Source organism: Crocodylus porosus, unplaced genomic scaffold (assembly GCF_001723895.1).
Source record: "Crocodylus porosus isolate Cpor-Errol unplaced genomic scaffold, CroPor_comp1, whole genome shotgun sequence".
NCBI classification, from domain to species: domain Eukaryota; kingdom Metazoa; phylum Chordata; order Crocodylia; family Crocodylidae; genus Crocodylus; species Crocodylus porosus.
In genome coordinates this window covers 80,594,926-80,617,582 of record NW_017728947.1, presented here as the reverse complement: position 1 = coordinate 80,617,582, position 22,657 = coordinate 80,594,926, and the positions used below count along the sequence as shown (strand labels likewise).

The 22,657-nt window shown below is 42.0% G+C and overlaps 1 protein-coding gene across 1 annotated transcript in view; it reads left to right on the top strand.

Annotated features, from left to right (window-relative positions):
- The first annotated feature begins 21 nt into the window (after positions 1-21).
- STON2 (stonin 2) overlaps positions 22-22,657 on the top strand; it is a 171,563-nt gene continuing 148,927 nt past the window's right edge. Inside the window, exons 1-2 of the mRNA XM_019551141.1 lie at positions 22-42; positions 18,668-18,858. Coding sequence (XP_019406686.1) covers positions 18,771-18,858 — 88 coding nt within the window. The 5' untranslated portion in view covers positions 22-42; positions 18,668-18,770. The remainder of the gene's footprint in view (positions 43-18,667; positions 18,859-22,657) is intronic.

Sequence of the window (22,657 nt, the reverse complement as noted above, 5' to 3'; positions counted from 1 at the left end):
GTGGGCGGCGGAGGGAGCGCGGCGCGGCGCGGCAGGCGGAAGGTAAGGGGCGCGGGGCGGCGCCGGGAGCTGGACAGCAGCGTCGCCCGCGCAGGGCCCCTTTCGCGGCCACCTGCCGCGCTGCCCCTGCTCCCCGCTCCTTCCCTTCGCCCCCCCGGCTCTGTGGGGGATGATTTCCTGCACTTCTCTTCACGTCCCCTCCTGAGACCTTGCGTGTTTCTCTTCTCTCCGCTCATCTTCTTCACAGGGTTTTGTTTGGAGGAGCCTGGATTTGGTTTGGGCGTTTGAGGAGCTGATTTGCGATTTCTGTTGGAGGGACTCCTTTGCAGTTTCTCTTTCCAGAAGCCTCTCCGTGGCAGCCGGCCCCAGCGTAACCCCCAGCACTGGTGTTTCGGGCGTCGCTGGCAAATGGTACTTGTCAGGGCAAACACTGAGGAAACTTAAGCGGGTTTCTTGGGCTTGTGAATCTTCTCTGAATCGTTTCCAGGTGCTGCAAAATACTTAGTTGCAGATTTAATAGGTTTGGGCAAATCATTTTAAAATTGTGGGTCGGTGAGAAAATGTGCATGTTTTGCAATCAGTATTTCCTAGTTATTGCTCACGATTAGAATCATCGAATCACTGAGTGGGAAGGGACCTAGACAGGTCATCTAGTCCGACCCCCTGCCATGGGCAGGAAGGAGCACTGGGGGTAGCAGGGGTCATAAGACCCCAGCCAGGTGCCTATCCAGTCTCCTCTGGAGACTGAACTATTAGTTCAATAGTTGGGGAGGGGGGGACTCCCTGACTGGGGGAGTAGCAGCAGATCAAGTGTATGTAGTTTGATGGAAGATATTTTTGAGAACTTGCCTCCACTCTTGCTCCATTATCCCACCTGTTCTGATATTTACTTCACGTGGAGACAGTGCACAGGGCTGTGCCGGCATGTAATATGCCCCAGTGCCTAGTTTCCACAAGTCTTGGTTCTTTCTACCTTAACACATTTTCCAAGGTGTGGCCTTAACATTTACTTTTTCAGAGAATGGTGGTTTCCATGGATTCTGTTTAACCTGTCTTCTGTTTAACAGTCTTCAGGCTCATGCCATTTCATAATATGATTTGTTCCTTTCTAAGTAACAGTCAAAGGTTTTTCCTAGCATTCCCAAGAGGGTTACATCTAAAAAGCAAACAGCAGTAATAGTTGAGTGTAGAAGCACTATAATCCCCGGGACAGGTCTGCCTACTTAAAGCAGAGCAGGGGCAGAGGCAGGAGCAGGAGCAGAATTACCGAGGTATGGAAATGCAGCTGGCAGCTATCTTGACCAAAGCAAGTTTTAATTTTGGTTTTTAAATCAATGAGTATTAGTGTGTACCACAGGAAACATGATAATGAAAAGCAAGACTTAGTCAAGCGTTCTCTGGCATCCTGACCAGGAGCACTGTCTTGTCCTTGGTCCGTATATAGCTGTTGCCATTATACCTCGGTGTTTATCTGTTGAACTTCCTGTTATTCCTGTCCTATGCCTCTCAAAATCCAGGGAGTAATTTAAAATCCAGTTGTGCACACTGGTCATTTGTCCAAATCATCATACAAGACAAAGAACAATCACATCTCATTTGTGACCAAGACCAAATTTCTGAGCTTTTGTTACTTTATCAATCAGCTTGCTAAGAATTAATGGTTAGTAGTGTTTCCATGTGTGAAAAACCCAGACTGTGCGTGGGTTAAATACAGACGGTGAGTGGGTTAAATCCATTATGTTTAGATTTCTTGTTTTTTTTAGCTCAGCTGAAGCCAGATAAGAGAAAGCACCAAACAAATGACTGGAGATATCCATGCAATATTAATGCTGGGGGTATCTCAAGAAGATGCTTTACTCTCTAAATGTAGATAAGAAATCCATGCAAGAAATAGGCCATCGAGTTTAGTAGAAATGAGCCTTTCACTGTTCCATCCTGAATCTAGAGAGTTTTGGCAGTAAGTAGCACCTTCTTTCCAAATGCCCAAATTGTTTTATAAATATTAAGATTTATTAACACCCCTATGAAGCTGCATTATCTTTATTTTTTCAAGGGGGAAGAATAGAGGCAAAAAGAGGTGGTGACATCCCTGTAGTCAGAGAAGACATTACAGAGCTGGGATTTCCCAAATCCTGGTGCTCAGTCACCTGCTCTGACTTACATGTAGACAATACTACTGCCTCAGTGCTTTCAATGAAAGAATTGCTTTGAGTTTGTTCCATGCTTAAAGTTGCATTGATTCTTGCCTATAAACTGACAGAGCTGGATGTCTGTCAGGTTATTTGAATGGTGTCTGTTACACAGCCTGAAGGTTCTGGCCAAAATCTGAAGCTTTTTAACAACCATATTAACCTTTTCTTTGAAAGTGGAAAAACTAAGAGAATGAAGTAGGAAATGACACACACGTATTCAGTGGGCATGTCTACACAAGAAGCTAAATGTTCAGTAGACTAATTCGACTGCACAGTAGCATGTCACAGGACAAACAATGCTAATACACTACTGCGCAATATTGTTGGGCTACTGTGCAGTAGTGCCATTAAAAAGCTGTGTGCCGGTGCTACTGCGCAGTAGCACCGGTTACTGTGCATTCAGTTAGTACCTGTTATTACTAATACTAACATTAATACACATGTAGATGTGCCCAGTGTGTCCGAGTGACATGCTAAAGGAACAACATGCTAAGCTACAAAGCTCACTTATTAGTCCTGATCTGGAGGGCACTGCGTGGATTTGTTCTCTAACACCAATGAATATTTTTTTGAGAGCCACACATCTTCAGGGGAATGGAAGGTCATTGAGGGACTTGAGTTTGTTCTTTGGCTAGGTGACTTTGGGCAAGCTTCTTCCCCTATTTGTGTCTCAGTTTCCCATCTGTGAAATGGAGCTAATTTTACTGATTCACCTTGCAGAAAGGTTGGTGAGGCTTTACCTCAATCTTTGTAAAGTGCTTTGAGGCCTTTGGGTAGAAAGGGCTATATACCTACAAAGTCACTTGATTAATTTATTAATCTGTCATTTAAGAGTCTCTGGAAGTTGCTTTTTTTTTTATCTGTTAGCTGTAAGTTCCATAAATTATTTGTTGCAAAAATACATTTCTGGTATTTTAATTTCTTTGCACTGCATGTCATTTAACAGTCTCTGATTTGTGACTGGATTTGCCAATTGCATAGTCTTTTCCTAGACAAGCTGCCAGATGGTTCACTAGAGGACTGGAGCTTCCTTGGATGGCAGCCTTTGGATATGCCCATTTAAGTGAACACATTAATAAAGAAACAACGCATGCCCTATTATGTAGTTGATATGTGTGTGCTGCCTTCATGTTTGTCATCCTCTGTTTGGAACTAGATAGATCAAACTGTTGGGGGAAAAAATGACAGAAGCCTTTTTGTTGATTTGGGGACGGTTGTGCAGACTCTGTCTGGAAAAGTATTGAGAATGAAATCCTGCTTCCATTTTAGTTGGTAAGAATTTTGCAGCGGACCTCAATATGGCCAGCACTTGAAGCTCTAATGTGTCACAGGTACCTGGCTTGATCAGTCAGGTACTTCTAAAAGTCTGTATAAGATGGCACAGACAATACGCCTGATTTCTTGTAAGCTTAAATTTTTATTGATTCCCAGGAGAGAATGAATGTGCAATGTGGACAGTTTGATTTGTTGTCCTATTACTTGCACACAGCACTTAGCGATTTAGTCCCAAATGACTTTGGTTTGAGGCATTCCCATGACGTGATAAAAACCCTTGAACAGCAAACCAATGTTGAGCTGTCCACATTATTCATTCCTTGCCGAGTAAGAAGATTTCTGTAGCTGGGCACTGAATTAAAAGGAATAATATACAAACTGAGACTGCTGATATGCTTCAGAGTGACTTGCTGTATATTTTGCATTTTAAATAATTTTTCTCAAGCTTTGGGTCTTGGCAGTAAGACCAGGACCAGGCAAGGCTGGCAGTAGATCCTAAAAGGAACTGGGTGGAGGAGAGTGGGAGAAGAAGCCTGGAAGTGTCTAAGAAGGAAGCCAAGCCACAGAATGGAGAAAGATCCTGGGGGAGGGCTGTGTTTCAGTTTGGTAAAAGACTTCTGGAAGCCCCTGGACAAGCATGGGTGAGTCTGCATTGAGGGAAAGGATTTCCTGGTATTACATTGACTTGTTTCTTTGCATGTTTTGCTTACCCCACAATGGGAGGATTTGTTGGTTTGGTGTACTCAGGCAGAAACTGCCTCTAGCAAGAGAGGCAAGACAATGACTTAACAAAGCCATTGAACCAAATGGCTTCCTAGTAAGTTCCTTTGACTTCCCCCTAGGATGAAATCAGCACACATGCTTTAAGGGCCTGGGAAGGTGTTACAGTAGTTCACAACTGCCCTTGTTGTCACAGAGCAGGCAGTAGAATCACAACAGAGCTCTGGCCCTGGACCCATGGATAACAGCCCCATCTGGTCACCTGGACAGAAGCCTCCACTCTGCTGGTAGGATCAGTGTGAAGTCACTCCACTCATCGTATGCCAAGTTCTAATTGGTATTTATAGAAGCTGAGTCTTCCCTTGTGGGCTTCTGATTTTACCAGCTGTTGGCATCACTAGTGAGCTGAAAGAACCATCTTCAGTTTGTTTTCAAGGATGGGGGTGGGTGAATTATGTAGTAATTTTGTTCTCTAGCTATCTTAACCATGGGCCTTTCATGAAGAGAAGGTACCACTTTTGCAGAGCTGCGTGGTGGTTTTGTGGTGTGTGGATGACAGAGCCATGGAAACTGCACTACTAAGCATTTTAAGGATAATAATCATTACCAGCTACAGAACCGAAACTTGAGCTAGCCAAACTCCAAAGCGCAGGGCCGGTCCACTACCAATACAGCTTTGAGCAAGTTACGCTGGGAAAAAATTGGGCCCATGGCATTTCATTTTTAGCAATTCTACTGGTTGCTGTCAGACTGCTGATCCTAACAGATTTCATCACTAATTTTACTTGCATGCTTATTCTGCTGTCTCCATTTTATTTAATCCAAAATCCTTATGTAATATTTACCTTGCTGAAAATGTTCTCTCCTCTTTTTTCCTGGGTGCAAGCAAAACATTTTAAGCAATGTCTCTGAGATCTCTTTTCTAAATTACTGCACAGTAATGTTCATGAATGAGGGCTCAGATGAACTTGCTGTATGGGGTTATTGTGTATTCACTGTCAGTGCATCTCAAGTGTCACTGCAGAGGATAAAACTTGCAGGGTAGACTCAGCAGGTTTGTACTCTCCCACTCCCCACCCTTAATAACAGACCCATCATTGTGACTTCTGCAATTTGCTTTAATTGGGTAAGTCTCTTTGAGTAGAGCCAGCTGCATTGGTTTACCACACTATATATGTGTATTCTGAGTTTGGCACCAGAGTGTTTATATTTGCTTTTTTTTCCCAAAACCGATTGCAAATACACCCTTCATTCAATCCCATCTATTGGTTTGAAAGTGCCTGAAGCCAAAAGTGATGGAGGGTGGCCACAGGCTTTAGGGACTACAGCTCCAGACATCTGGATTAAGCTTTTGCATTGCACTGAAACAGTTGTTAACACTAACCTTTTAATTCCTTGTCTTTTCAAACCACGTCAGTTATAAAAGAACTGAAACTGTGACTGCTTGGGGTTACCAGATTGCTCAACTAGGATTGGTGTTTTACATGCTTTTGTTTGTCTGTATGAAATGTACTGGAGTCAGAGATATAAATGTTGATCACACTGAGTCAGTCGCAGGCTTGGCAATATAATTCCAGTCTTGAATTCCAGTCACTTGCTCCTACCACTGTGACACATTGTTTCTTCTCTTTGTCACTGTCATAATGGCAGCAGTGAGAAAAACCTCCAGCCTGAAATGTCATTTTGTTAGTTTCATAGTTGGTAGGGTCAGAAGGGACCTGAGCAGATCATCAAGTCCAACCCCCTGCCATGGGCAGGAAAGAGTGCTGGGGTCAAATGCCCCCGGCTAGGTGACTATCTAGCCTCCTTTTGAAGACCCCCAGGGTAGGGGCGAGCACCACTTAAGTCCCTTGGAAGTTGGCTCCAGCTCCTAGCGGCCCTGACTGTGAAGTAGTGCCTCCTGATGTCTAGCCTGAATCTACTCTCAGTCAACTTATGGCCGTTATTCCTTGTTACTCCCAGTAGTGCTTGGGGGAACAGGGACTCTCCCGTTCCCTGCTGGTCCCCCTTGGCAAGTTTATAGATGGCCACCAGATCCCCTCCCAGCCTTCTCTTGTGTTTCTGCTCTTTTCAAATCTGCATCTCTATGAAATTAAGCAAAGTAGAGGAGACTGGGATAAAACTGGCCAAAACACCTTAACAACCTAGTTGTTCAAGTCTCATTTTCAACAGTGACTTAAAGGATTTTATAGTCTAGTTCTCACTGGGAAGTTGGTGGGATCAGGCTCCAAAAGTCACTGAAGTATTTTGCAAAGTTTATCCCCAGGGAATTCTATGCAAAATGATCCTGTTGTAATCTGTTCAAAGGAGAAACCCTGTCTTGTCCTGTCTGAGTACCCAGGCACACAGTTAGCTCTATATACACATTATTTAATACTGCTTTCAGATTAAAGAATGAGATGGGCATCAAGGTTTTCCTCTCTGCTTCCCTCCTGCAACAGTTTCCGATGAATCTTCAAAGCAAAGTGAACCTTTCCATTATATTTTTTTTCTTTTCTATTCTAAGGATATATTATGTTTTTCCAAAATATAAGAGATGTACAGGACTTATGTCTGATGCCTTGATTTAAATCTAAGGATTACGATGACCTTTCTAGTTGTGTGGCATAGAAAGCAGCCAGCTGTTTTCACCTTCCTTTTTAGCTATGATTCTTAAAATACTTCAAGAACATCATTGACATGGAAGGGGAAGTCAGCTAGCTTGCTCTGTTTTCAAAATGAGGAACTTTAAAAGTTCAAATCACATTCCTAGGTCCTGTTTGAAAACTGGAATTTCCTCCTCTACTTGGAAATATACAGAGGTTTGTTTTGTTTTAGACTGTGAATATGCTCAGGGCAAGTCTATGAAATGAAGAACTTTTGTAGCCCAAGCTCATCAGTTGCAAGGTGGCAGTCATCTAAGGGAATGTCTACCTAGACCTTGAGGGTTAATCCTGAGAGTTGTTCTCAATCTGCTCAAAATTCATAATACTCCCACCTAATCTCTCTCTCTTTTTTTTTACCTTGCTGTTCACACTAAAATCATCAACATTGGGCATCTGGTTCTTGAGGACCAGAAGTACAATCTGTGGATTCCTCATTTCCTCCATCTCTGGTTGGCTCTAATTGTGGGCATTGAAGACAGGAAGCAGGATGATAAAGGACTGGCAGTCAAAAACAGGATGTTGCGAGAGAGCTGCTGATGGACTTCCTTTGCTTGTAGCCAGGAGCCTCTGGATAAATCTGCAGTGTGTGGCAGGGTTGACTTCAGACCCTGAAGTTCAGCAGAGTTTCCAGAATTAGGTGGGACTGCTGATGGTTGTTCTGGAGTTTTTTGTGTAGATGCTTGGTAGGTATGAGTTTGAAGGTGGCAGCAACATGCTTCCTGTAAGCAGTACCCATAATCACAGGGGCTTTTTCAGCATATGTAAGTGACTTACAGCAGCCTCTGTAGCCAAGACCTTCATATAGATCTGTACCAGTGCAAATGACATGCAGTACCTCCTGCTATTCCACTTCTGGCCCTTTCTTGAGCAGTGACTCTACTTCAGCAATAATGCCCTTCCTTTTTACTAACATCCACTTCTTCAACATTTTTATACTTTTTGTTCTATAAAATGTACTGAATTTTGTAAACCTACATATTGACACAATGCTCTCCCCGGACCAAGTATTGTAAAACCAGAGCCAAGGGTGTGCCTTAACTAGCCGATGGGTTTATCTTATCTAGCCCTCTTCAGCTTCTGGCTGAAATCATGTAACAGAATGTAGGAAGGTACTAGGAGAGCTCAAGTGAACTCTGGCGCAATATAACACTTGCCAGTGTCCTGGATACCTTCCATTTCGGCTTCAGCATCAAGATGGTCCTCATGACAATGATGGAAGGCCACATGTTAACACTTGCACCAAACCTTTTTACAGTATTTCACTCAGGTGAGCATGCAGGGAAGTTGACCCACTTGAATGCCAGTGATGCAGGACTATAATGACCTTAGGCATTCTTTTTCCAGCAGAGAATGATTAAGCAACTGACCCACCTCCCTTAATCCTTCAATTGTGTAGGCTTATGTAGGAGATCTATTCTGCCCTCTCTATGGGTATCTATCCTGCCCCCCTCTCTGCTTCTCTCTCCACTGTCCATGTGAGAGCATGATGGTAAGTGGTACTATATCATTAACTGTTCTACCAGTTTGGGTCTAATGGCACTTGTTATATCCCTTTTAACAAAGATGCAACCAACACTGCTGAAAGGATGTTACAACATATTAAGAGAGAGAAGCCATTTGCTCAAAATTAACTTTGTCAAGTGTAGAAATTTTGAACTAGAAATTAGGGGGAATGTTTAGAATTAGCAATGATGGTCCTCTTCATCAAAGATATCTGCTTCCATTCACCAAAGTGATGAAAGCCTTCAGGTCCTGTTCTTCTTAGGAGCTAATTTAGAAGATCAGGTTGCCTCAGTGCAAAATATGTTTCTTTATGCCACCAGCTTACTAAGAAATGTTGTCTGTTCCTCCCAACTGAATACCTGGTGACAGAAACTTTGTCTAAAATAGGTTAATTCTGGGAAACACTTCCCACTGTTTCTAAATCCAAGACAACCTTGCATGTCCACTGTGCACTACCAAGGCAATATGCAGTAAGTTCTGCCAAGCATTTCAGCAATAGTCATGCAAAGGATCACACAGAGTGATTAAAAATATGTGACTTCCCCCCCCCCCACCGTGTGTTAATTTGTGTATGATTATGTTCATACTTGATGAATAAATAACCAATACATAAATGACCTCCAAAGAAGCTGTGCCATTGCACACATAATTTTGTCCCGTCTTTCAGGCACATACTGTGTATTCCGTTGAAGCAGTAATCATACTAAACCCGCAGGGCCATCTAACATCATGTGCCTATATTTAGGGTGTCTAAACTAGACAGTGACAACAAATTGTTTATTTGTGAATTGCCCCTCAAGGGTGTCAGTGTCCTGGCATCATACTGAATTGCATAATCTCTTGGCAGTCCAAGACATGAGATGGGAAAAGACCAATTAAACCACCCAGTTGGTCTCTTTATCAGGGCAGACTTGTTCCCTGGAGTACATTTTTTTTCCAGGTTTTGAACTAGTGAAGTGAGATGACTGCCATTAGTTTTCTTGGAAGACTTATTGCTTGTTGTAACATCTCATTTTCATGTAGTTTTCAAATATTAGTTTATTTCAACTAAGAATTCAGCCTTAAGCACAATTCACTCAAAAGTAGCTAACATGGAAGTTACCTAGTAGAAGTCAAATAATATGAAATCGTTTCTTTAATATGTCAGTCCTCACGTTGAACCTGACACTACCCAGAAATTTCTCTTAGCTTTCTCTCATGGTCATGGCTACAAGCGTTGCTCAGGCTGTACTTGGCTTTCTGCTGCCTATTCTGTTTACTTCTGTGTTCTCTTCTCTGAAGCTGCCCTGCACCACAGCTCCAACTGAAACAATGCCCAGTCCTGTATGTTTAAAAACTCATTCAGTCTCCAGTGCAATTTCTCTCGCACTGAACCTCAGCTCCTGACTGGCTTACGCCAAGCTAGTATCCTTTGTTTAGGGGGTAATGGTCCCTGTAGTTTTAGCTATATTAGTCCAAAAGGAGCTTAATTGCATTTTAAGTGCATCAGGGAAGAAGGCAGCTATTACACCCACTGTCTTCAGTGAGATTTCACCCAACCACTGAGCATTAACAATAGCATGAACTTTCCTAGAATTCAAAAGCTAGAATTTTTTATTTGGCTTGTATAACAAGTCAGTTTTGGGGTGTGGGAGGAGGAATTATACAGTCTTCCCTCTGTCTTCCTTTTTTGCTGATGGATCTGATGTTTCATCTGCAAATGCAACACTCACTCGTGGCTTAAACAAGGTAGTAATTTCTTCTGAGATGTAAATGCAATGCTAAGTGCTAGTGGCTGATACAGTAGCACTGCATTCTAGATGCATAAGCAAGGAAATAATTCTTCTGGAAAGATGTCTTCAACAACCACATTCTTATAAATGTTATGAACCCATTGGGGTCATTTTCCCATTTCCTTTCTAATTGCTGCTAGTTACAAAAAAAGTTTGTGAGTGCATATGTACTTCTTGCTTTAATTAGTATTCACATCATATTGGCTATATTCAGTGATGCCACAGGTAGTGTCTGATAGGTAGTGGTGTCATAATTAACCATCACAGAATCTTTATGTATAGCTTTTTACATCTTTGGATGTATTGGGGGGAGGGGGGATAATGTTTTTTGAGACATTTTTATATAGTCATCAGGAGGGCAAAATAAGTACAGGAGTCATTTGAGTAAGATTTAGAACACGGAATGTGTATGGTTGAATTTGTCTTTATCATGATTTTGGACCTTCAGATCTTGTCTTCATTCACAACAGGCTTAAATACAGCAGAGGGGTAGCAATCTCATTCACTACGTGGGGTGTGAGGGGGAGGGGAAGGAAAGACTTAATCTACACAGGTTCTGCACCGGGAACCTCTGCTGCAGCAGTGAAGAGAGTCATATACACTAACGCCATCGCATGAGCAACCCTGTGGTCCTGGTTGCTTTCCATCTCCCCTGATATGCTAGAGACAAAACTCCTTGGGGTAGGGACAGGACAGAACACCAATCCACTTCTAACCCTCTCATGCCCCATGTATTGCTGGATGTGGGACTGTTCCTATGGCTGGTCAAGGTACAGTGTTGCTTCTGCTATGGTGGGGGATTCTGGTGCCCCCTCAAAGTCAGTGGCTGTGGCTGATGCCCTACTCACCCTGCCCTAGTTAGGGTGCTGAAATACAGAATGTTAAATTTTCAGGGCTTGCTGTGATAAATATGGAAATGTTCAAAGTTACCAAAACTGGATATGCAAACTTTTTAAAATTTAAGCTCTGCGTGTTCTACACTCTCCTTTGCCAAGCCAAAAAAAAAAATTCTGAGAAATCCATTGTGCAAAGCTAGTTCCCTTTCTTGAAAGCAATTTACCTGTGACATTCTGTTCTTCCATGTAATAGTTGCCTCCAAGCTCTATAGCAAATTCGCCATCCTTGGGCAGAACTCTCATGATCTAAAGTGGATGCTGGACAGGAAATGGATGTGCAGCTTGTAACTCAGTGCCATCAAGGTTCAGACAGAGTTGGAATGGTACCCTTGAAAAAATAAGGAAGTGTCAGGAAGGAATGTGTCTAGTATCCTTTGGTAAAACAATATTACTAATCATCCCTCACCTCTAGTTTATTCAGCCTTCTGGATGATGCCTGTTGGTGTGATCACTGATTTATTTATTTATTTATTTATTTCAGGTGGGGAAAAAAAACATATTTTGCTGTAGAAAGGATTCCTAATTAATCTAAGCCTGCACAATTCAGAACCCTAATACCCCTTTGAATTGTTCAAAATAACTTCCATTCTTGTATTTGTGGACTCCTTGCTTCCCCCTAGTGTTGTTCTCTTAAGGCACTCGACTGCATTCCTTGCACATTGTATAGAACACAGAATGGGGCTTTATATTTTTCTTTCCAGGCTCTCTAGTCCTCTGAGTACTGTCTAACTAAGTTGTTTATAGTGCCAAGAATTGTACCTAGTATTTTCAGACTAAGGCAGCTAACTTTCTTTGCTTAGTATTTACATGTATAGCCTCACCAGAGATGTATCCAAGAGATTCTTGCCTACTGACTTCTCTAAATGTCACTGGTGGTGTTTTCAGAAAAGATCCTTTGGTGTGTTTATCTGGTGAAGAGAAGAATTTCAGTGACTGACAGGTGTGACGTTATAGGTGGAGAAAACAGCAGCTGTTGACCTTTTTATTTATTAGTCTTGACATAAATATTCCTGAGGGAGATCCTCATCACTGTCCTATTCTCACATCTCCTGAAAAATCCACCTCTTACTGTTTCTCAACAAGTTGGATAGATTCTGAACTCAAGTTAAGAAAATGTGACCTAAAAGGGGGGTTTGTGTGTGTATGTGTGTGTAGCAGAGAGGAATACAAAGAGTCTTGATGATCTGACATCATGCCAAAATGCTAATGCTGGCTCTGTCACTGACTTGCAGGCATTTCAGTGTCATCAAGTGTATTCGGTATTGTCATTAGTTAGGAAGAGAAAAATCTGTAAAAGGAAAAGCCTGGTTCTGCTCCCAGTGAGATCAGTAGGAGCTTTGCAAATTATATCAATTCTATTTGCATTATTTTAAATGCTTTGTATATTGTTTGGTCTCATGGTAATGAAAGTTATGTACACTGAATAGAGGCTGGACCTCTAGGGACAGTGCGAAAGGCAGAGAAATCCATGCAACAGCTCACTGCAGGTGTGAGTCAGACTGGATAAAGCTGGTCTCTACCCTGAAAAACTGATCTAAATAGAAATCGATTGAGTTGTTTGTAGGTAAGGGCATTTTATTGAACAGCTCTCAAAACCACAAAGGTATACACCAACATCTGATTCTGTTCCTTTCCCTGTACCTCACATATGCCACTTGTAGATTTAGGATTGGTGCCTTCCTAATATCTAGTGCAACAGGATCCCAAGCATGATTGGCTCTTTAGAGCATTGCCACAACATGAAGAAGAAGAATAGTAAGGCACTCCTGTTCCTTTCTTGTAATTTATTTCTTTCATTTCTCACTGAGTCTTTTTCTTCTGCTTCAGTAGGAGCAATTTGTGTTTTGTTTTTTAGGTTTTGATACAGATTTCCAGTTGGAGGCTTGTTTATCATTCAGGAAATGATATGCTGTTTGTCAGCGCCTGCTGCAGGCCAAGTTGGGAAGAAGAACAAGGAGCTTCTGCTCACTTGGAAACTAGCCCAAGGCAGCTCTTGCTCCACAGTTCATGCAGTTAGAACTGTTTGGTCTGCACAGGTTTGCCAAACAGACATAGTCAAGATAAAAATGATTTGTTTTTTTTCCTTGAGTCCTTACTTGTATTAGTAATACTTTGAATTAGTCCAGCAAACAGCATGATTGGTCTAACTCTAACCATTCCTGCAGTTTTTCTGACTGCATTCAGTTTGGGATGGTGAACTGATCTAGTCCATTGCATTTGCTACTTCTCCTACAGTAGCCCAGTGTTGTTGTTTGGGTGTCCAGCAATGCTGGGATAAGCAAGAGTTTTGTTTTGGTTTTCTTTAATGTCATTGTACAAACCATAGGCACAAGCACCATTTAAGATCGTGCCCTTAAAAGCATTGTGTTTTTTAAAGCTAACCACACCTTGGATTCTTCTTCTATGCTAGCTTTGTAAAATAAGTCCTAAATTAGATCTTGTCAGTTTTAGCAAAGATGCTAGTTAATCACAGAAATGCATCCTACTTGAAGCTGTATGCACCTGATGCACTAGGTTTTGTTTCTGCTTCTTTAGAGTTTGTTGGATTACGGTCAAATTAAAAAGCAGAAATTCAGTATTCTGAGAAGAAACAATCAGCTGCATTTAGTTGTTCATTTTCAGCATAGGCTAGCATTCAGTGTTTCTCAGCCCATGGGTTGTGACTCAAAAGTGGGTCTCAAGAATACATGAAAGGGTCATGAATAAACTTTAAACGTGGATTCTCTTTTAAAGGAGAAAGAAACATGGGAAACCATGGCTTTTCCCAATTCCAGCCTGCCATGGGCTGCTTGGTGGGGGGTGTGCCCCACACACCCACTCACGTGGCCTTATGCTAGCACTGGGGGCAGTGGGTTGAGAGTGAGGGACACTGGATCGAGACTGGCCATCAATATTTACAAATGGGTCTGATACAAGAAAGGTTAAGAACCACTGGGTTAGATTACATGAGAATCTGTGCTTGGAGCTGTTTTCTTGTCATACCGTCAATTAAATGGGCTGCAGTTAAGATCAGTTGTGCCAGACACTGTATGAACCTATAGTGGGAAACTAAGACACAGGATATATTAAGCAACTTGTTGCACGTAGAGTTGTTTTCTAACCAAACAAATGCAGAGAGGGGATCTAGCGTTCTCTATAAGGTATGGAAGGTGGAAGGTGTGGCTAAACACCAGCAAGCAAAAAAAGACAAAGGGCAATGTTGGCAAAAGGCCACATGGGTAAAATCTGTCCATCACTACACTTATGTAGGACATAAGGTTCCTAGTCAACAGCGTAGTGAAGTTCTGGAACAGCCTTGTTGTTAACTACTTTTAAACCCATGGACACAAATGGGTCAACCTGTTGCCAGCCAGGCTGTCTATATTTTTTTAAAAGTTGAGAACACGTGCTGGTGGCCTCAGAAGCAGTTTAGTCTTGCCTTGATGTTGGCACATTTACCTCTTGCTGAATAGGAGCTGAATTTTTCACACTTTCTATGCCTGTCTTTTGAAGGTACAGCTTGCTTGTTTCTCGCACTTTCAAATGCACCACCTGCTTGTTTGCGTGCAGTTACCATGGTATGATTAGCTACAGGCTTGTGCCTCAAATATTCTCCTTGTCTGTCCACAGCCTAAAATTAAGTTTGCTAAATTTATGAAGGGGATTACATGGTGTGTTTGCCTCTTACAGCAGGTAACTTGATTTGATGCCCCAAAAAGTCTCTTCCAGTCCAATATTTCTAAGTTTTAGGGAGAGTAGAAAAAAATCATTATACTTTTTGCTCAGAGTTAAGTCCTCTCTTGAATTGGTGTTGTCTTCAGCAGTCTTTAAAAGCAGATAAAGCACAAACCTGTGCTTTGTCATCTTTCTCCCCACCAGACTTTGCATTTTATTCAGTCTGATCTTCATTCTGCTAGCTCCAACTTTCTCTTTTATCAAGCTGCTTCCTTAAGAAGTCAGTAGAAATAACTGTAATAACAAAGTAGCCATGTCTCTTGTTTACTGAACAAACTAGGAATTGACAGTAACAAAGGCCTGGTACTGAACTACGTGCCCAAGAGGCACTGTACAGCCCCTCTATATACTATAGAGATTCTGTACAAAAAAATTGGGAGTTTCTTTCTCTCTGCTTTAAGGGCAAGCTAACTTCACAAGCACAGATTCTCTGACTCAACAGTCCACAAAACCACTGTGATTTAGTTCCCCCTTCCCTTTTAAAAAAAAAAATGTTTTAAGGGATTTTGAATGTGATCACCACCCAATCCTAAGTACAAATTATCGAGTTGTTTGTGATCTGAGAGAACTTGAGGGAGTCTATGGCAGTGAAACAAGAAGGGACATCAGAAAATCTTGGGAATTTGTGTGTGTGGTGGCGGAAGGGGGGAAATACCCAAACTCCAGCAAAATACTTGAAGTCTGTATCCTTTTGTAGCTCTTTTTCTCCTTGAGTAGATGTGGCATGTCAGGACAACTTCTGGAGGGATGTAAAAGAGGAAACCATAGTGAGCTGATGTAACTCTCTGACATGTCAGTATAGCAGAAATGGCTCATCTTCCTGCCTCCTTCCAGAGGTCTTTCTTGGACACTTAAAACATGCATTCCCCTGGGTGTTTTGGTTGTTAACAGCCAGATAAATAGTTTTGTTTCTTCATTTCCTGCCATTTTGGGTTTCCTTCAGGACTTTCCCAGTGAGAATGGGGAGAGGTCAGTGTTCAGCTGTGTAGAAAAACAAACTACTTAATAGGTCAGATGGGGAAAGCAAAGTATCGAGATCATCCTCTCCCTCCCTTTCTCTTGGGTTGGAGGGAAAGGAACGTGGAGCCTCTATATAACCCTAAATGTCTGATTATTCTTTTCCATCAGTTCATCTCTCTGGTTGGCACCGTCTGCTGCTTCTCACATAATGGAGTTGGTCCTGGGTTTGGTGGGGTGAGGGGCGCAAAAGGCAACTGTCCTCACTGCAAGATTGCAGAGTCCCTGCCACGAGTGTGGAAAGAAAATGTATATGAGCTGAGCTGCAGCTGTTTCTCAATCAAGTCCCAGGAGGGGTACGACTATGTACACTGGGTTCTGCAGGGAAGAACAGAAAGAGGACCGGCCTGGCACTGACAGACCTGAAATGTGGCCTTTCTGTAGCCGATACAGATTGGCCACAGAGAGCTTTTCTCCTTCTGTAAGAAGCCATCTATTTTGTTTTAGATGTCAGTTTTTAGGGTTTTGTCTTCAGCCTACAGCAGCTGAATAATACTTTTAGACACATCAGTTACCACTCTTGCCAGCTGTTGCACTGACCAGACTGTGATGTGAGAATTGCTCCTTCAGTTTTTTCACTTGGATCTTATTTGCTGGTGTCCAAATCTGCTTGTAGAAAGGGAGTGGATTTTAAAAAAAAAGTAATAAACATGTTAGAGCTAAGCTTTCTGTCCTACCTCCTGCAGAAATCATTAAACTGTAAATCAGGAGTGGTCAAAATATGCCCCGTGGGCCAGATGTGGCCCACCAGGCCTGCAGGACCCCTAAAAAAATTATAAAACTAATTATTTGTCTGTGGCTGCCTGTCTAAGCTGATGAGGTGCCTGCGGTGGCAGCAGCAAGGCCAGATGGGCTGCAGCCCACCACCAGGCCCTCCACCCCCAGCCAGAAGCTGAATATGGAACCAGAGCATTTGGGTTTTGGACTTGCTGGTATACAGAGGATTTTCTAGACATAATTCTTCCTTATTTGCTCCCCCCAGTACCTCTTTTCTCATGATCTATTGAAGATAGACTTTTTGTCTACTCAAGATTATTCAATTTATTTTATTTTATTTTTAGCTAAGGATTTCTATCCAGATTAAGTAGTGTTCTGATTGTGATGTTGTGATTTGTTGGGTAAGCATGATTTGTATGCGTAGGTGGCTTTAAAATTTCAAATACCCATAATATAAGAGGTGAGAAGAAATTGGAGAATACATTTTTAATCTTATGGCTTGTAGAATAGGAAAAGTAATCTAAAGGCTTCAACTATATTTGATTCAGCTAGAGCTAGTTGAATTTTTGTTATGAATAATTTATCTGATAGACTTAGCCATTTTCCATCCTTTTCAAATTATCTACACTGAGTGACTTGCATTTGCCTATTGTTGTCAATGATCAAATGAACAGTTTTGTGCAAACAGATTTTATCTAATGTTTGGTCACAAGCCTGTTGCTGTGAGTATTCACACAGTATAATTAACTATCTAACTCGTATGATGCTGGCTGTTCCTTGATTGATTGGCCTAAGTATTTATAAATTTAATGAATTTCCATATTATTACTAAATATATGTTTTGGTGACTAGCATTAAGGTGGGTTAAAGAACTTATTTAAACAAATTCAGGACCCCAACCATTATGATCCACTGCAGCTTCACCAGTCAGCTCCAAACCTAGATTTAATTAGGTAAGAAACACTGGATAAACAGATGCCTCTTGTGGCACTCTTTTTAAAAGATGTGAATTTCATACTTACTTGTATTCCATCAATGCTTAGATGCCATGGAAACATGATCTGCAAAAACCTTGGATAAGCAGGGAGTGAATGCACACACTTCTGTAAAAGGGAGGTAATGTTCCTTCCCAGGAGTGATGCAAGATGCTTGTGTCTGTTTTTAGGGCAAGAACTGTTTTTTGTTTTTTTTTAAGAAGGGAAATCTTAAATACCATAATCTTTAAAGTAGGGGTTTGTCTTAGTGCCATTGCCCAAACTTATCCCTTCCCTATGCAAAGGTTAGGTTTGAATTCCCAGAGATGGCTGAATTGTGGCAATATTGTGTGCATAGCTTGTGAAATGCAGTAGCCTTTGAGTGTTTGTACATGTGACGTCATTACCATGTACATGTGATGAAAATGTCACTTTGGGTGGCTTAATGGTGTCACACTGTACATGTGCAAGAGTTTTGAGAGTTTTAAATGAGTTTGAATTGTTGCAAATTAAACTACATCCCAATGTAGTTTAGTTTACAACAGTGCGTTGCAGTTACTAGTCAGCTTGCTCCCTGACCATGGGAAAGCTGGGCAGACTGCAGGAAAAAAAGAATCAGGCCCCTTGCTGCTTCTGCCTACAGCAGGTGCATGCTGAAGGCAGAAGCAGCGGGAGGATGGGGGGTGATCTTTTTTCACAGAGCTTGCCTGCCTCTCCTGTGGCAAGGGGGTGACTTGCTGGCAGGCCAAGCGGCCCCTGAGGTGCTGGTGGTCCCAGTCCTTCTTTCTGTGACTGTGGTGCCCTTAGGGCTGCCCGGGTGGGCTGCTAGCAGGCCAGGTGGTGTCCCAGCTTGGGGTTGGGGAAGAGTTGGATCAGGCTGGGTACTGTGTCTAAGCTGGGGCAGCAGCCCACAGGGGCAGCCCCAGAAGACACAATTGCTATGAAGAGGAGGACCAGGGCTCCCAACAATTCAGGGGCTGCTTGCCCAGTGGGGTGCTGGGGTGGGAGAGGATGGAGAATTGGGCCCCTTGTTGTAACTGATGGAAAAATAAAACCTCTAAATGGAAACAGTAGGTTTCAATTAAAAACCCACCATTTCAATTTAGGGGGCATAGAATGCAACCCTAAGGACTAAACCCCTGTCATTTATACAAGCGCCCAACACTATTAAAATAGTGGGGCTTGTTGCTTTTTCAGTTAATATTGAGAAACCTAATTATACTCTTCCTTGCCTCTTAACAGAATTTGAGGTGGTAGGAGGTGCTGCTCTCTGTTGATTGTGCTCCTGATCCACGCTGGGCTTCTTCTACAACCACTGAGTGAAGATGAGAAGCCTGTCACGAGCATGACGTCGCTGACAAGTATCATTGCCTCCCACCAGTCTGAATGGGTATCCTTCAGTGATGAGCTCCTCCTTCCTGCAACTTCACAGGGTAAATAACCTCAGATTTCTTTGTAACCCTTTGAGACCTTCTTCACTTATGTGGCCCAAGTACCAACACTTGGTTTAGGGTCTTGGAACTTGCTTTTTCAGTGGATTATAGGTTGTTACCTCTTACTTCCCTGGCATAATAAAAAAAACCTGGGTAAAAATATTATAGGATCATAGGCTTGGAAGAAGGATGTCAATGATCTTTTAGTTCAGCATGGGCCAACCTTTTCTGGCAGATGTCATGAATGAGCCTCACACCCTCCCTGAGTGCCACTCTGATTCCCTTCCTCTGCCTGATTTGCTGCCTTGCTTTTTGCTCCTTGCCCAATATCCTGTTTTGCTTTCTGCCTTATCTGGTGCTGTTCTGTCCGTCCTCTCCCATATCTGCTGCATGCCACACGGAAGCTGGCCATACTGCTTGTGGCCACCCTTGATTTAGTCTAACCCCTGAACCAATGCAGAATGCTATTCCTAAACTATCCAAAAAGAACTTATCTAGCCTCTTCTTGAAACCTCAGATGGAGGAGTTTCCACAGCTTCCCTGGGCAGCTTTGTTCTGTTTTGTTACTGTTCTTACAGTAAGGAAGTTTTTCCTGAGATTTAATCTCTATCTTTTCTGCTGCAGTTTTAAATCCATTGCTTCATGTCCTACTCTTTACAGCAAGAAATAGTTGTTCTCCATCTTTTATATGGCAGACTTTCAAGTATTTGAAAACTGCTATCATGTCCCCCACCCTCCTTAATCTCCTGTTCTCCAAACTAAACATACCTAGTTCCCTCAACCTTGTCTCGTATAACTTGCATTCCAACCCCTTAATAATTTTGGTCACTCACCTCTTTCTCTACATCCTTCATAAAATGAAGAGTCTAGAACTGCACACAGTGTTTATTGCCAGTTAGGCATCAGTTGGAGTAGACTGTCACCTCCTGTGTCTTTCATGTGATATTTCTGTTAATACAGCCCACAATTGCAGTTGCTTTTGTTGTGACTACATGCCATCACTGACTCATGTTGAGTCTATGCTCCATCAAAACCCCTAGATTCATTTTAGAAACGTTACTGCTTAACCAGTTCTCTCCCATTCTATATTTTTGCACTTTTTTTTCTTCCCTAGCAGCTAAGGTTTGTCTTTGCTGAACTTCATTCTGTTATCCAGTGCTCAGTTCTCTAGTCCACCAAGACCTTTCTGAATTCCAGTCCTTCCCTTCCAAATTTGTGTAGTCCTTCCCAGTTTTGTATCATTTGCACACTTGGTGTGTTACAATGCTGGCCCCAAGGCAGAACCATGCGAAATCCCACTTGAAACCTCTTGACAGCCTGACATTGATCCATCTTATAATCTGTGCTATTTGCAGATAGATGTTCAGTTAATTATATATCCACATAACAATATTTTTTTTCTAATTCACATTCCTCCAGTTTGTTTATAAGAATATTGTGTAGTACTGTATCAAAACCTTTTTAAAGTTAAAGTATATTATGTCCACTGCATTCCTGTCATTCACCCCATTAGTTAATCTGTCAAGAAAGTACTGGTAGATCAAGGTGTTTTGCATGGTTTATTCTTAACAAATCCATGTTGGGTGTTTTTGATCACTCGTTTTTGCTTCAAACTGTTTACAGACTGACTTTTAAAACCTGGATAGTTCTTAGAGCCAACTGTAAAGTCAGGCTAAGTGGTCTATAATTACTCAAGAATTATAGGCACATGAAAATATCAGAATTTTTTTGTGTGGGTTTTTTTCTTTTTTATGACATCCAGTTTTGCCTTCAGTTATAAGGGTGTCTTGCCCTGATTATATAGCATGTTTCACTTTGTACAACCAGGGTCAGAACAAGGAGTGTAAAATCTGTAATTGAACTACAGTCAGAAGTTTCTAGTGAGATTTGTCTATAGACCATTCTTGGAAATAAAATAAACGAATAGAAGGCAGCTGCAACAAAGATCTCTTCTGTTCACAGTGATTCACCTCTTAGGGTGATAGTTTGGTTAAAAAATTCAAGGCCAAAGAGCATCTCAGCATTAGCCATCAGAAATGCTGTTTATACAAGCTATGTTTAATTCCTTTTCTATGAAAATGGACCCTGACTGCATGATTTTTTTCTATTGGTAATACAGTGAAGATTTTTAATTTCTCTCTACTAGGACTGTTATTTATTAAAGGGTAAAATACAAAAAGGCTATTCTGATAGTAGGTGCTTATTTTTCTTTCAAGATCTGCATCATTAGGAAACCCTCACATTGGCACTCTTTGCTGTGTGCATTGTGCCCCTTGGCTCATGCATGGACCAGTCCTGCCCAGTGCATGAAAACAGACAATGTATTTGAAAAGGGGAGAAAATTAGCTTGTTTTTTTTAAAAAAAAAAACAAGCTAAGTTTAGATGAGTGTGAATTTTTTTAATGAGTTAGGTGGTCATGACAGCCCCTATTGGGAAGTCTACAGTCAGCTACAACCAGCTACCATTTGTATTAAAGGTATAAAATCCTTGTCTGCTCTGCATTAGTGTTTGCACACTCACTAACATCTTTCAGGTGTGACCTATTTTTGGAGTAGAAATGTCTGTCATTTATAGGAGTGAAGTTTAGGTTGTAGTATTGCCCTCTACAGAATGGAATAGAATATGCTGAATTGTGTCCTCTCTCTTGGACTATTTCCAGGAAAAAAGCCAGCAGGGGCCTGAGCCTTTTTGGGTGCTTGTACATGTGACAGAAATTTACTTTTTGATGCTTAATGGCATCACATATTACACACATGCGAGTTTTGAGGGCTTTAGATGAATTTGCATTGTTGCAAACTAAACTACATCCTAGTGCTAGTCAGCTATTAGACAGCTTGCCCCCTGGCTGCAGAAGAGGTGGGCAGGCTCTGCAGAAAAAAAGGATTGGGCTACTTGCTGCTTCTGCCTTCAACAGGTACCTGCTGAAAGCAGAAGCAGTGAAGGGCCTGATCCTTTTTTTTTTTTCGTTTTGTAAGAGCCTGCCCACCTCTCCCACAGCTGGGGGGCAAGCTGCCAGCAGGCCAAAGTGGACCCTAAGCTGCAGGGGGCCCTGGTCCTTCCCTCTGTGGCAGTGGTGCCCCCTGGGCTGCCCCAGCTCAGAGGCAGCACCTGGCTCAATCCAGCTCTTCCCTGGGGGGCATCACTACCACAGAGGGAAGAACTAGTCCCCACTGTTCAGGAGCCACTCAGCCCACTGGCAGCTTGCCCCCCACTGCAGGCAGACTCTATCAGAAAGAAAGAAAGAAAAAAAAAAAAAAAAAGGATTGGGGTCCCTCATTGTAATAGTGATGGAAAAATAAAACCCCTAAATAGAAAAACCAACCATTTCAATTAGAGGGCATAGAAGATGAAACCCGTGTCATGTGTATAAGTGATTGTAGAGCTTCGGCGCCCACTCTGACTTGGAAGTTCAGTAGTGACAACCAGGCAGTCCCAGGTTGCCATGGATTTATTGATATGCAAACTAGCCATGTCAACTTAGCTGAGAGAACTGTGATTTTTGGAATGGTTTTATCACAAATTTGTTCAAAAGGTTAATTAGGAATTGGGATATACCCTTCTCTAAGATAAAAGAACCATCCAGGAAAGTAGGTGAAATATCTGCCTAGTTTAGAATAGGGTAATGTTAACCTTACAGATAGCATTTCTTTGGTCTGTAAGGGTGCTACTCTCTCCTTTCATATCCTCTCCAGGAGTCACCCTGTCTGCCTTAGTCATTTCCCCACTTCTCAGTTTACATCCCATCCTCTAAAAGATTTGAGAATGTATTGTTAAATTTGGTGTGGAGACATTTATATG